The 13,147-nt window shown below is 35.9% G+C and overlaps 1 protein-coding gene across 1 annotated transcript in view; it reads right to left on the bottom strand.

Moving 5' to 3' along the window:
• Nrg (Neuroglian) overlaps window positions 1-13,147 on the bottom strand; it is a 119,806-nt gene that overhangs the window by 62,809 nt on the left and 43,850 nt on the right. Inside the window, exon 10 of the mRNA XM_089096452.1 lies at window positions 1,695-1,864. Within this exon, the coding sequence (XP_088952578.1) occupies window positions 1,695-1,864 (170 nt within the window). The remainder of the gene's footprint in view (window positions 1-1,694; window positions 1,865-13,147) is intronic.

The following is a 13,147-nucleotide window of genomic DNA, read 5'->3' on the forward strand; positions in this document are numbered from 1 at the left end:
AGGCTCCCCAGAAATACAGCGTATGAATTTTTGTGCTTCTAATGCAACTTTTGAGCAAATCTTCAACGCAATTATTATATGCTTTTAAATACTATGGGATTCATTTTAGCTTTACATTTAAGAGTTTTCCCATTGCCTGTTCCTTAATTTTTTGCATCACAATTTTCCACGGCAAGGACGGCACAGTTGTCTGTCACCAGTTTTCGCCTCGTTTGCCTACTACAAGTCCAGTGGGATTGTTGGTCATAAGATTAGGACGTAAAATTCGCGTTGACTTGTATCTGGATTTCCTCCAGTACCCACCAACTTTTTCCACACATTTTTTTAAATTCCTTTTTTTTGTCTAAAAACCATACCTCCCACCAAAAAAGTTTAAAAGAATTTTTGTACAAAAAAAAAAAAGATAATTAAAAAAACAATTCTAATCATATACCATTTTTTAAATATAACACACAAGTTGCAGTTGGAAGACTTTGAGAAACTGTAACTTCCTTTCAAGTTCAAACATCCGATTTCGAAAACGATCAAGCTACCATGCGCCCCACTTAGGCTCCCACAAATCACTTCTAGGCCTACTTATTAGATTAGCAAAGCAGAGATAAGAAAATAGCAGAACATGCTTTTTCAGACATGTTCTGCTAGTTTTACTACACAAAACATCTATTATAATATATTGATGGTTGAAAGTTTATTTCTTCAAAATGAAATGAAATAAAAGAAAAAATGTCAATAGACGACGTCAGTTTATTGGAGTTAAACCAATGTAGACACATCAAAATGTACTGTGATAAACTAGAAAGACAACCTAACTTGTTACGCTTACGTTTGTTTTAAAGCTATTGCAGGGTGGACATTTTTCTCTTTCTCTTTTCTTCTTTTTTATTATTATGTTGTACTCCGCCTTTTTGCTTTTTTGTAGTGACGGGTTAAAAAATAAAATAAAATAAATAAATATTGGATACTATAAAGATGTGAGCTTTTTATCATTGGTATTTTTGGTCTGTTTTTCCGTTTTCTTAACATGTTTTGTTTAATTTACTTTACTTTTTTTTGTTGATATTAGATTCTGGACGTGAAGCTGAAATATACGGACTTTTATTATTATTATTAGTAAAAAAAAACAAACGCTTTTTTTAGTTATTTTCCACTGTCTTACTTGGAATATTAAGCACATTTTCTGCATTTTCATTTTGTTTTACTTGTGCTTTAACAGTTGTCAAGCTCAAGGTATTTCGTTTACATAGCAGCGATTCAAATTATGCAACCTCATTCAAATTTTGAAAAAGGAAAGAATTTGGTTATTTTTTGTGGTGTTTATGATTGCTTTTTATTACTTTGTTCTGTTTTATTTTGCCATTAGTCACAAGTTTTAGCTCACAAGCTCTTGATCGACTCGTGATCGACTTACGAAAAAAACCCAGAAATAATACAAAACTTAATTCACACAAAAAGCCAATCGAATTAGAGCACACCTTTTTAACGCAGAAGCATAGAATAGCAATCTCTCTTTGTCTTCGAATACGAAACAGCAGTCAATTATATTTGAGTACTAAAAAGGGATGACGACCATTTTCTGACCCTCCTTTTAAAAAGACCGGCTTTTAGCTTTACATCAGGAAACCTCTATGAATGAAAAAAAAAGGAAGAACAAAAACTAGAATAAACAGAAAAATATAAAACTTTTCTACATATACCTGAGACTGAACAAATCTTGGCTCTTGTTCGAAGTCGATAGTTTCATTTTCATTCATCCAGTCAATTCTCAAAGTAAGAGAAGAATCACTGATGGCCGTACACCGGAAAGTGGCAGTTGATCCCGCTGCAACTTCGTAATCTTCTGGTTCATCTACAATCCTAGTTCGTTCTATGAAAATTAAACAAGATATTATTTACTTGTAAGCATGTTGCTTTAAGACCATCGCTGAAGTATAGATTAAATCACTGACATTACACTATAAATTAAGCTAAGTCACTCGAACTATTTAAAAAAATATTAATAAAAAAAGGTAATACAAAAATTAATATTGGATAAAAAATCTGGAAATAATATCACAAAGCTGTTGGTGAATCACAATATAATTCAAAAGGTGTATTTTAGGCAACTATTCTGCAGTTTTTCTAGGAAGAAGTAGGGGACCCTTCGTATCAGTCTGGAGGGGCACCCCCCTCTCTTATCTCTTACCTTATCTCTTATCTTATGTCTGTCCAGACATACGGAAGCTAAAGTCAAAACTACTAATTATATAAATATAATGATATACATTCCACCAAAAGAATGTGACACACAATCTTTAATCCTTGCCATTAACCCTAGATGAGATCAGCACCTTTAGTGAATTAGCTTAAATTACTCCCCAGGTTTCATCATCGTCGACAGAAATTGTGAAATATCTGCCTATACAATTAAATATGTTGGTGACTCCCAGCCAATCGCTAAACTTCAGCTCTAAGAGCGATTGTTTGATTTTATTCAACGGGTACCCGAAGCCCGAAGCCAAACCCTAACGACCATTTCTCATTATAAGGTCAGTAGGTTTAAATGAAATGGATACGAATTTTATGCATAATTTTGACAGGTCTAGTTGGTTTCGTCTATAACTGCTGGCGTATCGATTTGAAACTTTCAGGAGTGGGGGAAGGTAAGAGGGCTTCAAATGTTTTGTTGGGAGAAGGGCGCAAACTATTTTTCCCGTTCCAAATATGCCACGGTCTTCTTTTTTATGCCTGTAGTTCAACAGGCTCTTTGGGTAGTTAACAGGCTCTGTGCCCGCTACCAGTGTCCCTTCTGAAAGAGTGTTTTCCAAGGCTGGTCAGATAATCACTGAACGGCGGGACCGACTCTCAGGGAAAAACGTTGACATGCTGCTGTTTTTGAAAAGGCAGTGTTTTATTTTTCTCTTTTCCTCAGCCGGAATAATTCCAAATCTTGGTTTTTATTATATGAATTATGTAATCAAACTTCATTTTTTTTTGTTTGATTTATTATTTAAATTGTGAAAAAAACAAACAGTTCAAAATACCCTTTATTTACCATTTGCGTTACTGAACTTCGGAAAATCCATGAGATAGCATAAAACTGATCCGAAATATCGATATCGATATATCGAATATCGAGAGTAAAAATATCGATATATCGATTAATCAAAATATCGACCAACACTAAGTTAGTGCCGAGTGTTTTGTAAGTGTTGAAAGATTAAAGCAATTTCTCGCTAGCAATAGAGCATCGAAATAAATTTTTGTAATTTGTGCAGTGTTTTTATTTATGCATTGTTGTTTACTTAGAATTGAATTTTTCATTTTGTATTGCCTTGGTCTTAGGACTTTTGAAGCAATAAAAGCTTTATATATATATATATATATATATATATATATATATATATATATATATATATATATATATATATATATATATATATATATATATATATATATATATATATATATTGCGATTTTAAAATGTCATAGCATTTTTAATGGCTCATTTTATGCCACGGTCTTCTTTTTTATGCCTATGGTTTAACAGGCTCTTTGGGTAGTTAAGAATACAACAAATTTACAGCAAATAATGACAGGTGAATTCATTTTCCTTTAAAGAAGGGTCCTTTATAAATATTTTAAAGATAAATGTTGCCGCACATGAATAATTAGATAATTAGTTTAACAAGTGATGACAACGAGGTAACTATTGAATTTTAATCAACGGCGATGAAATATGATATGATTAATTTCACACCCTATGCTCGACTCAGCAGAATAGCACTTTACTGAAAATACATAACTGACGCAACAAAACAGAAACGGGAAATCCATTAAGTGGCCTGCAGGAGATAAAAGAATAATTCGTAAAGGTCTCAATACTCGTTTAACGGCCATGATATCAATAACTTTAACAGCACGATTTTCACTCTCTAAAAAAACATAAACTCAAGAAAGCTTAGTTTTCAGTAAAGCGCTGGTTTTTCAGTAATTCTACAAATATAGGGAAATATTACGAGCCAGTTTTTTTAAGTATTTTTTCAAAAATATGTTGTATAAACCACGAGGCAGTAATTTTTGTTTGCTTCAAGTTTCAATTTCACTTTCTACTTTCGTCAGAAAAACTCTCTTTTTTCTTTTAATAATTTTTTGTACGTTTTTAAGGCTATAAGATATTGACATTATACCTTACAAAAAGATTTTTTCCAACTTAGCCAAAGGAACTAATGAAAATAACATGAGTCTTTACTAAAATGGGACATCAAATACAGGTTGAACTTCACATCTCTCTTAAACTTTGCCTCTAAAAATCTGTGGTTTCTTACAAAAGTTCTTTGGTGTGTTTGACGAGTTGCAAATAAAAAATTCAACGGTCTATGGAATTATTTAAACAACTTAAGTTGTGCAGCTAAAATAATCAATAAAAAATTCGTTTCCATTATTTTTGCTTCTTTCACTTTAACATTTTGGGACAATGATCATTGGAAATGAATCGGTGCTTGAAATAAAATACACATGAAAAAAATGTTCTATCCAAGATTTGGACATACCAAAAGCCAAACTGTTACCAAAGCCGCAAGTAATAACTACTACACTAAAGCGTCTTATAAACAAGTCTTCTTTGTACCATTTGCTTTTCAAACCACGGGCTTATTTCATGGTAGAAATTCAGACAATAAGGCAACGGAGACCTCAACATTTTATCACCGCCTGATGAGACTTTATAAAGCTCTATTTTACTATAAATCTATTAAAAGCACGCTGAAATTAGCTTTAAATTCAGTCTTTAAGCATCTCCCTACAGAGTTGTCTATGTGCTACTTCCATTGGTGGTAATGGGGGGGGGGGCAGGTTCCTCCCTAGTTTCTGCCTCAGCCCAAATTAGGAAAAAAGCCTTTTTCTGGAGTCTTTTCATGGGAAAAGGCCCTTTTTTTGGTATTTTCATAAAACAACAAAGTGACTTTTTTGCTGTCTTTAATTAAAAAAAAACTTTTTCCATTAAATAACTTTTTTTAAAAAAAGTAAAGAACTTCATTAAACAAAAAATGAGCAAAAATAAAATCAAATAATCTACCAAGCGTGAAACTACCACAAATCAGCATCGATAAATAAATGAAACCCAAAACGAACAGAAATTACAATAAATAACCGAGTCAAACTCAAAACGAGCCCTTTTTAATAGTCGAAAGTGATTGGAAGGCTTGACATTTTTATAGTAAAGATCTATGTGGCTATAATGTATTATTTTTGTTGTTGTTGTTGTTGTTTAGACCAGGGCACTTTGTATCGAAGGAGTTGTCGTAGGAACTTCGAAAAGGGATCATTCGATTGAAAATAGAAAGGGTTGATGCCCTTTTTAATAGTCGAAAGTGGTTGGAGGGAAACTAATCCCCCTCCCACGCCCACCCTTCCGTTTGACTTTATGTTTAAAACCTAAATGTTGCCATAAGATTAAATCCGAACGCACAGTTTTAATGCTAATTCCGAATAAGGCATCTCAACAGTATCCCAAGAACGACTGAGGGTATTATGTTCAAACTTTCGGGGCTGCTTCTTCTCTTAATATTTAACCAAATCAATATAGCGTAAGTGTATCCAAGCTATCAAAGAAAGTAAACAGATTTTTTTTTGCGAATGGTATCAAGTTTTCCATTTCAGGTCAACTAGAGGAGGTATGAAACTAAATTAAACACTACTATTTGTGTCCAGATTTTTAAGAGGGTGTAGGTTGTTAAAAATGGCTGAAAATTTTTCTCCAGCACACAAATAGCAGGACAAACCATAAATTTTTGAAAAAAAAAAAGAATTTAAAGTATTATTTTCTTTTTCCCTGAAAAGACTATGTAAATATAAAACGAATAGAAATTAATTAAAAAAACTTTTTCCACACAATAAGTTTTTCAATTAAAAGTAAAAACTTTATTAAACATAAACTGAACAAAAATAAAATAATCTACCAAGCGTAAAACTACCATAAACCAGAATTAATAAATAAAGAAAACCGAAAACGAGCAGGAATTAAAATAATTAACCAAGTCGAACTCAAAACTAGCAGAAATTAACATAAGTTGGGCTCAAAACCCCTATCCCTTCCCAAGGCCAGAACATAATTTGCACTTTAATGACAAAAATATAAATGTTTTTACTTTTATAACTTAAAAAAATCAAATAATATTAACATTATGATTGCTAAATATCCGTATATGTATATTACACTGACAATGCATATTCATTTGTATTTTTTTCAGTAAAGTGCAAATTATGTTCTGGCCTTGGGAAGGTATAGGGGTTCGAGCCCAACTTATGTTAATTTCTGCTCCTTTTGAGTTTGACTCGGTTATTTATTGTAATTTCTGTTCGTTTTGGGTTTCATTTATTTATCGATGCTGATTTGTGGTAGTTTCACGCTTGGTAGATTATTTTATTTTTGCTCATTTCTTGTTTAATGGAGTTCTCTACTTTTCTTTGAAAAACTTATTTTATGGAAAATTTTTTTAAATTAATTTCTGTTCGTTTTATATTGGCATAGTCTTTTCAGAGAAAAAGAAAATAATACTTTAAATATTTTCGTTTTTTAAAGAATTTATAAGTTTGGCCTGCTATTTGTATACTGGAGAACAATTTTCAGCAATTTTTAACAACATACACCCTCTTAAAAATCTGGACACAAATAGTAGTGTTTAATTTAGTTTCATACCTCCTCTAGCTGACCTGAAATGGAAAATTTTATACCATTCGCAAACAAATCTGTTTGATTTCTCTGATAGCTTGGATGAACTTCCGCTATTTTGATTTGGTTAAATTTTAAGAGCAGAAGCAGCCCCAAAAGTTCGAACATAATACCCTCAGTCGTTCTTGGGATACTGCTGAGATGCCTTATTGGGAATTAGCATTAACACGGTGCATTTTGATTTAATCTTATGGCAACATTTAGTTTTTAAACATAAAGTCAAATGGGAGGGTGGGCGTGGGTGGGGGATTAGTTTCCCTCCAATCACTTTCGACTATTAAAAAGGGCATCAGCCCTTTCTATTTTCAATCGATTGAGCCCTTTTCGAAGTTCCTACGACAACTCCTAGTAGATTATTTGAGTTTATTTTTGCTCATTTTTTGTTTAATGGAGTTCTTTATTTTTCTTTGAAAAACTTATTAAGTGGAAAAAGTTTTTTTAAATTACTTTCTGTTCGTTTTACATTGACATAGTTTTTTCAGGGGAAAAGAAAATGATGCTTTAAATCTTTTCATTTTTTAAGACTTTATAGTTCGGCCTGCTATTTGTGCGCCGGAGAAAAATTTTCAGCAATTTAAAAAAAAATACACCCTTTTAAAAATCTGGACACAAACAGTACTGTTTAATTTAGTTTCATACCTCATCTAGTTGACCTGAAATGAAAAACTTGATACCATTTTCAAAAAAATCTGATTACTTTCTTTGACAGCTTGGATACACTTACGGTATTTTGATTTGGTTAAATTTTAAGAGCAGAAATAGCCCCGAAAGTTAGATCATAATACCCTCAGTCGTTCTTGGGATACTGCTGAAATGCCTTTTTGGTAAGTAGAATTAACACAGTGCATTTTGATTTAGTCTTATGCCAAAGTTCAGTTTTCAAGCGTACTGTGAGAAGAGGAGGGTGGTCTGGGAACGGGGATTAATAGCCATCCGGCGACTTTTGACTATCAAAAAGGGCATCAACCCTTTCTATTTTAAGTCAAATGAGCCCCTTTCAAAGTTCTAACGAAAACTCCTTCGATACGAAGTGCCCTGGTCTAAACAACAACAACAACAAAAAATATCACTAATCACTTTCGACTATTAAAAAAGGTAGTAGCCCTTTGAATTTCAAATCGAATGAGCCTTTTTTCAAGTTTCTACGACAAAGATTTCAATAAAAACCTTATATGCCCCCAGGGCATAACTTATAACCCTTGCTCTGAGAGTTATGGGGAGTGTCCTCCTCAAAAACATATTTTCTGTCTGGAAATCAACTACACAGAACAAAACGGCTATCTCAAAATTGTTATTGGATGGGTTTGGGGCAATGATCGGCGGGGGGGGGGGGCTAGTTGCCCTCCAATCATTTTCGACTACTAAAAAGGGCACTAGCCCTTGGAAGTTCCAATCGAATGAGCTTTTTTTGAAGGTTCTACGACAGCACCTTCTATAAAAACCTTTTATGCCCTCAGGGCATAACTAAAAACCCTTGCCCTGAGGGTTGTGGGGGAGTGTCCTCCTCAAAAACATATTTCTACCAGGAAATCAACAACGCTGAACAAAATGGCTATCTCAAAATTTTGATTGGATGTGTCTGGGGGAATGATTAGCGTGGGGGGGGGGCTTGTTGCTTTCCAATCACTTTCGACTATCAAAAAGTGCCCTAGCCCTTTGAATTTCCAATTGAATGAGCCTTTTTTGAAGTTTCTACGACAACGCCTTCTATAAAACCTTATATGCCCCCAGGGCATAACTTAAAACCCTTGCCCTGAGGGTTGTGGGGAAGTGTCCTCCTCAACAACATATTTTCTATTTGTAAATCAACTACGCTGAACAAAATGGCTATGTCGAATTTTGATTGGATGTGTTTGGGGGAAAGATTGGTGTGGGGGGGGGGCTACTTGCCCTGCAATCACTTGACAATTAAAAAGGTCACCAGCCCTTTGAATTTCCAATCGAATTAGCCCCTTTTGAAGTTTCTACGACAACACCTTCTATATAAACCTTATATACCCCCAGGACATAACTCAAAACCAGGTTGTGGGGGAGTGCCCTCCTCAAAAACACATTTTCTATCTGGAAATCAACTACGCTGAACATGATGACTATCTCAAAATTTTGATTGGATGTGTTTGGGCGAATGATGGGCGTGAGGGGGGGGGGGCTAGTTGCCCTCCAATCACTTCGACTATTAAAAAGGGCATTAGCCCTCGGAATTTCCAATCGAATGAGCCTGTTTTGACGTTTCTACGCCTTCTACAAAAACCTCATATGCCCCCAGGGCATAACTTAAAACCCTTGCCCTGAGGGTTTTGGGGGAGTGTCCTCCTCAAAAGCATATTTTCTCTAAGGAAATCAACTACGCTGAAAAAAAATGGATATCTCACAATTTTGATTGGATGTGTTTGGAGGAATGGTGGGCGTGGGGGGGGGGACTAGTTGCCGTCCAATAAATTTCGACTATTAAAAAGGGCATTTGAATTTCCAATCGAATGAGCCTGTTTTGAAGTTTCTACGACAACGCCTTCTATAAAAAACCTTATATGCCCCAGGGCATAACTTTAAACCATTGCCCTGTTGGTTGTGCGGGAGTGTCCTCCTCAATAACATATTTTCTATCTGGAAATCAACTGAGCTGAACAAAATGGCTATCTCAAAATTTTGATTGGATGTGTTTGGGGGAATGATGGGCGTTGGAGGGAGGGGGCTAGTTGCCCTCTAATCACTTTCGACTATTAAAAAGGGCACTATCCCTTTGAATTTCCAATTGAATGAGCCTTTTTTGAAGTTTCTACGACAACACCTTCTATAAAAAACTTATATGCCCCCAGCACATAACTTAAAAACGCTTGCCCTGAGGGTTTTGGGGGAGTGTCCTCCTCAAAAATATTTTTTTATTTAGAAATCAACTACGCTGAACAAATAGGCTATCTCAAATTTTGATTGGATGTGTTTGGGGGAATGATTGGCGTTGGGGGGGGGCGGCTAGTTGCCCTCCAATCACTTTTGACGATTAAAAAGGTCACCAGCCCTTTGAATTTCCAATCGAATGAGCCCCTTTTGAAGTTTCTACGACAAGGCCTTCTATATAAACCTTATATACCCCCAGGGCATAACTCAAAACCCTTGCCCTGAGGTTGTGGTGGAGTGCCCTCCTCAAAAACACATTTTCTATATGGAAATGAACTATGCTGAACAAAATGGCTATGTCAAAATTTTGATTGGATGTGTTTGGGGGAATGATGGGCGGGGGGGGGAGGGGGCTAGTTGCCCTCCAATCACTTCGACTATTAAAAAGGGCATTAGCCCTCGGAATTTCCAATCGAATGAGCCTGTTTTGACGTTTCTACGCCTTCTACACAAACCTCATATGCCCCCAGGGCATAACTTAAAACCCTTGCCCTGAGGGTTTTGGGGGAGTGTCCTCCTCAAAAGCATATTTTCTATAAGGAAATCAACTACGCTGAAAAAAATGGATATCTCACAATTTTGATTGGATGTGTTTGGAGGAATGGTGGGCGTGGGGGGGGGGGCTAGTTGCCCTCCAATAAATTTCGACTATTATAAAGGGCATTTGAATTTCCAATCGAATGAGCCGGTTTTGAAGTTTCTACGACAACGCCTTCTATAAAAAACCTTATATGCCCCAGGGCATAACTTTAAACCCTTGCCCTGTTGGTTGTGGAGGAGTGTACTCCTCAATAACATATTTTCTATCTGGAAATCAACTACGCTGAACAAAATGGCTATCTCAAAATTTTGATTGGATATGATTGGGGGAATGATGTGCGTGGTGGAGGGGGGTGATTAGCCGTCTAATCATTTTCGACTATAAAAAAGGGCACTAGCCCTTTGAATTTGCAATCGAATGAGCCTGTTTTAAAGTTTCTACGACAACGCCTTCTATAAAAACCTTATATGCCCCAAGCGCATAACTTAAAAACCCTTGCCCAGAGGGTTGTGGGGGAGTGTCCTCCTCAAAAACATTTTTTTCTATCTGGAAATCAACTACGCTGAACAAAGTGGCTATCTCAAATTTTGATTGGATGTGTTTGGGGGAATGATTGGCGTGGCGGGGGGGGGGGCTAGTTGCCCTCCAATCACTTTTGACAATTAAAAAGGTTACCAGTCCTTTGAATTTCCAATCGAATGAGCCCCTTTTGAAGTTTCTACGACAAGGCCTTCTATATAAACCTTATATACCCCCAAAGCATAACTCAAAACCCTTGCCCTGAGGGTTGTGGGGGAGTGCCCTCCTCAAAAACACATTTTCTATCTGCAAATCAACTGAGCTGAACAAAATGGCTATCTCAAAATTTTGATTGGATGTGTTTGGGGGAATGATGGGCGTGGGGGGGGGAGGCTAGTTGCCCTCCAATCACTTTCGACTATTAAAAAGGGCACTAGCCCTCTGAATTTCCAATCGAATGAGCCTGTTTTGAAGTTTCTACGCCTTCTACAAAAACATCATATGCCCCCAGGGCATAGCTTAAAACCCTTGCCCTGAGGATTTTGGGGGAGTGTCCTCCTCAAAACATATATTGTATATGGAAATCAACTACGCACAAAAAAATAGATGTCTCACAATTTTGATTGGATGTTTGGAGGAATGGTTGGCGTGGGGGGGGGGGCTAGTTGCCCTCCAATCACTTTCGACTATTAAAAAGGGCAGTTGAATTTTCAAAGTTTCTACGACAACGCCTTCTATAAAAAACATTATAAGCCTCCAGGGCATAACTTAAAACCCTTGCCCTGTTGGTTGTGGGGGAGTGTCCTCCTCAAAAACATTTTTTTATCTGGAAATCAACTACGCTGAACAAAATGATTGTCTCAAAATTTTGAGTGGATGTGTTTGGGGAAATGATGGGTGTGGGAGGGGGGGGGGCTAGTTGCCCTCCAATCACTTTCGACTATTAAAAAGGGCACTGGAACTCTCGATTTTCAATTGAAAGAGCCCCTTTTGAGGTTTCTACGACGGCCCCTTCCATATGAAGTGCCCTGCTCTAAAGGAAAAAAAAAATAATAAATGACACATTGATAAATGAATAAATGCCAACATCGTTCTTACATGCCCATAGGGCATAACTGAAAACCCTTGCCACGAGGGTTATGGAGAGTGTCCTCCACAAAAGATATTTTCTATCTGGAACTCAACTACGCTGAACAAAATGGCTATCTCAAAATTTTGATTGGATGCGTTTGGGGGAATGACGGGCGTGGGGGGGGGGGTCTAGTTGCCCTCCAATCGATTATTAAAAAAGGCACTAGCCACTCCAATTTCCAGTCGAATGAGCAATTTTCGAAGTTTCTACGACTACTCCTTCGATACGAAGCGCCCGGGTATGGAGAAGAAAAAATAAATAATACATTGTGCCCACATCGTTCTTTACTTAGGCAGCGCTATCGTGCTGCCTATGAAAAATGATTCTATAGCCCATGCTCTTGACTTTTCGAATTGAGATTCCTATTGCCCCCCCCCCCCAATAAAATGTTGGAACTACATCCCTGCTTAAGAGCTCTGATTCAACTTTGTAATTCCCAGTAATTTTAACATGACTGCTAATAAGGTAATGTTTAACGTTAGTAGTATAATCTGTGTAAGTTAGTTATATTTCGAGCCTAAATTCTTATTACATGCCCCACAACTCGTATATTTATATCCAGCCAGGAAATTGTTTCAAAACGGTATTGATTTTTTTCTTTTTCATTTTAATTTTCATCTATGTCTTTATTCTGGATTCATAAAATTTTCCTTCAACATTTTCAAGGGAAATGCTACATTTTCGTCTAAAGTACTACGGTGCAAAAAATAAGCAAAGCTAGTTCATTAGATTCGGCGCGTTTTTCGTCTATAAAAGTTTAGACATTAACAATTTGATGAGTCTATCTATAGGTTTAGGTGTTTTCTCTTGAAAAATTCTTCAACCCCATTAAGAATACTCCCTGAGGAAAATAACCCCCTACCCCAGTCATAGTTGAACATATTTTTTTTCAAATTTAATTTCGATTATTTTTTTTTTAAATTCATGCCCAGGCTTCACCAACACATGACGTAACCAAGACTGAATAGGGTTTTAAACCCCTAGCTTTCTAAAAGCCAGAATACAATTTGTACTTTACTGAAAAAATTCAAATGAATTTACTGAAAAAAATCTGCATTGTCAATTTAATATGCACATGCTGATATTCATTCCTTAAAATCTTAATTAATTTCTGATTTCTTAAAGTTATAAAAGTGATAACATTAAAAAGAATTTTTTTTTAAAGAATTACTATATAAGAATTAAAAAGAAAAAGAATACATGTTTTTGACCACAGAATAAGATTTTGAGCTTTCATCAATTATAGGTGAAAGAATTCAAACCTGTAAAGAATCTCGAAGATGTATGCTGAAAATTTGCAGAAATTTCATGTGGTGGATTTACCGCAGGGAATATAGGGGATGAGAGACCC

Source organism: Artemia sp. Qi Xiang Cuo, chromosome 11, assembly GCF_049724085.1.
Source record: "Artemia sp. Qi Xiang Cuo chromosome 11, ASM4972408v1, whole genome shotgun sequence".
NCBI classification, from domain to species: domain Eukaryota; kingdom Metazoa; phylum Arthropoda; class Branchiopoda; order Anostraca; family Artemiidae; genus Artemia; species Artemia sp. Qi Xiang Cuo.